At 44.6% G+C, this 3,171-nt stretch overlaps 2 protein-coding genes across 2 annotated transcripts in view; one reads left to right on the plus strand and one right to left on the minus strand.

Annotated features, from left to right (window-relative positions):
* The window catches only part of LOC123986096 (glutamate receptor 4-like), a 77,570-nt gene that overhangs the window by 11,456 nt on the left and 62,943 nt on the right, over window positions 1-3,171 (plus strand). The window lies entirely within an intron of this gene.
* LOC123986019 (clumping factor B-like) overlaps window positions 1,843-3,171 on the minus strand; it is a 2,313-nt gene continuing 984 nt past the window's right edge. Inside the window, exon 2 of the mRNA XM_046074069.1 lies at window positions 1,843-2,223. Coding sequence (XP_045930025.1) covers window positions 1,891-2,223 — 333 coding nt within the window. The 3' untranslated portion in view covers window positions 1,843-1,890. The remainder of the gene's footprint in view (window positions 2,224-3,171) is intronic.

The following is a 3,171-nucleotide window of genomic DNA, read 5'->3' on the forward strand; positions in this document are numbered from 1 at the left end:
ACAGATTGTCTGTTATGTTAGAGTTCGGCTGTTTGCTCGCTCATACGTGGCCGTTAAATAAACAGAAAATATGAAACGGCTGAACGTTAGATAGACATGGCGTAAGTTACGTTACCATGACAGCAGCGGGACAGAAATGACTTGTAACATGAAGGCGATGAAGAAATACATTTTAACGGACTACTTGTGTGTACTGATAATGTGCCATGCTTGTGTGGAGACAGAAAGTAAACACGATTTGCGGTGCTGCCGTCTAAACAAAGTGCTCCGGGATACTTTCGCTTCACATGTTCATGCTGCCTCACGTATTCGTGGACAGCAGCTGTGCTGCAGTGAAGCTATTTCCAATTCACAGAGCTCACGGAGCAGCACGTTGTTGAGTGTCTGTCTAAAATATTCCCAGACTTTAGATGGTCGAAGGCGCGGTGTTGCAGATAAGGCTTGTCTGGGGGAATCCCTGCTGACACCCCATTCAGCGAGGCTTCGACGCACGTAATGCGAGTCAACGTATTTACGTAATCGATTACGTCGAATCTTATCCGCTCCAGGCCCAGTTGAATGGATTGCCTCAATACTTCACCAGCTAACATGATCCATATCACTACAGTGTGCCGGTATTATGTAAAAGCGTTGCCTGAAAGAAATGACATAACAGTATAAAGCAAATGTGAGCTGGAGCACCTGCAGAAGCACATGCTTGGAAACTTAATGGTTGCAATCTGCCACGGACCGGCGTTATAGGCGGGCCCCTTTCTTTTTTTTTATTTACGTGTATTTATATATGTTTTGATGTGTATTTAAGTGTAATGTTTGAAGTTATAATCTTATTAAAAGGTATTTGATGTTTGAATTTTGACTGTTTGATTGTTTACAAAAAGGGGTTTCCCTCTCTTAACAGCAGCATCTCGGTAACGTTATAGCTAGCCTACTCCATGTGCTCGGTTTTGCCTAAGCTAGCTAGCTAGATTAAATTAATTGTGAAAGTGGAAAATATGGATATACGAAGGTTTTTCAAATCGCCAGCTTCTGGAAGAATGACACTATAACACCTGTGGCACCTGAAATACCTACAAGGACAGACGACAGTGATGGTGGAGCCTTGGCTAGCAGCACCAGTCATGATCCTGCACCAAGCCATGGTTTTTCTGACGCTAGCCAGTCTGGTGAGCCTGTTACGGTGGGACCGAGCAGGCCAGTGGAATTATTCACACACTCTGTGTGTGACCATGGCACTGATGAACCCCAGCAGCTGATTTTTGACAAATACCCTGTGAAACTGTATGGACTGAAAAAGCGTTCTTTTAGCTGCAGTTGGTACAAAAACAGGGATTGGCTTGAATACTCGTTGAAAGCAGATGCGGCATTTTGTTTCCTATGTTGCAAATTCAGTTCCTCAGACACAGCATTCACCATGAAAGGATTCACTGATGCACGAACATGAACATGCAACTGAGACTAGTAACCCAGCTGGCATTTTAACGTCGAGTCACTGTTGAAACAACGTCAGGTGCCAGTGTTGGATAACTGTTGGATTTTGTTTAGATTTTGCATCTAATCAACGTCATTCCAACATCACGTTTCTCAACATAGGTGAATTCGCCAACATTGAATCGACATTGATTTTAGTTTAGATTTTGCAAATCCAATCAACGTTGAAATTTCAACGTCACTATAAAGTCCTGCTTTTCAACAGTTTATTTTGTTAAACTGTTTTCACTAAAGTATTGATGTGTTCAACAGTAACACCAAACACCTTGAAATGGATACATAAACACTAAGGTTGCGGACATGCCAGCTAGAAAGAAGCAGATTGGTCAAAGCAAATTAATAAAGACATTTCAGTGGCGTAAGAAAAGTGCTTTATTACATGGCTGCAAGTGTGCCAACATTTCACAGAACAATTTTACACACCTTATTTTTTACAGCCCATTTTGCCAAATCACTTCTTAGATCACTTGATTCCTCCTCGGACAAAGTTCCAATTTCTGAATCACTTTCACCATCACTGTCCGGCGGGTGGTGATCATCTCGATACTCGTCTTCTCCTGTATCAGACTGCTCCTGTGTCTGTATGTCTTTTGGGCTATCAGAAAAAGAGGGGCCTGGATTCTCATCTGAGGGACCTGGATTCTCATCTGAGGGACCTGGATTCTCATCTGAGTCACTAGACTCCACCAATGCGCGTAATTGTGCATTTTGTCGTCTCCATTTTTTGTGATACATCTAGGAGTGAAAATAAAAACTCAATATATTCAAGCCTAAATGTTTTATAAACAAAATCATGAAAATAAGTTATAAAAACATTCAAGTTATCTAACACACAACGGCGGTTCGCGGTTAAACTAGTCTGCCCGTACATACACACACACACACACACACAACGGCGGTTTGCTGTTAAACTAGTCTGCCCGTACACACACACACACACACACACACACACACACAGAGAACGGTGGTTGGCGGTTATCTAACACACAACGGCGGTTCGCGGTTAAACTAGTCTGCCCGTACACACACACACACACACACACACACACACACAGAGAACGGTGGTTGGCGGTTATCTAACACACAACGGCGGTTCGCGGTTAAACTAGTCTGCCCGTACACACACACACACACACACACACACACACACAGAGAACGGTGGTTGGCGGTTATCTAACACACAACGGCGGTTCGCGGATAAACTAGTCTGCCCGTACACACACACACACACACACACACACACACACAGAGAACGGTGGTTGGCGGTTATCTAACACACGTTCGCGGTTAAACTAGTCTGCCTGTACGTACATACACACACACACACACACACAGAGAGAGAACGGCGGTTGGCGGTTAGCAAGCACACAACGGCGGATCGCGGTTAAACTAGTCTGCCCGTACACACATACACACACACACACACACACACACACACACACAGAGAACGGTGGTTGGCGGTTATCTAACACACAACGGCGGTTCGCGGTTAAACTAGTCTGCCCGTACACACACACACACACACACACACACACACACAGAGAACGGTGGTTGGCGGTTATCTAACACACAACGGCGGTTCGCGGTTAAACTAGTCTGCCCGTACACACACACACACACACACACACACACACACAGAGAACGGTGGTTGGCGGTTATCTAACACACAACGGCGGTTCGCGG

This window comes from Micropterus dolomieu, linkage group LG17 (assembly GCF_021292245.1).
Source record: "Micropterus dolomieu isolate WLL.071019.BEF.003 ecotype Adirondacks linkage group LG17, ASM2129224v1, whole genome shotgun sequence".
Lineage (NCBI taxonomy): Eukaryota > Metazoa > Chordata > Actinopteri > Centrarchiformes > Centrarchidae > Micropterus > Micropterus dolomieu.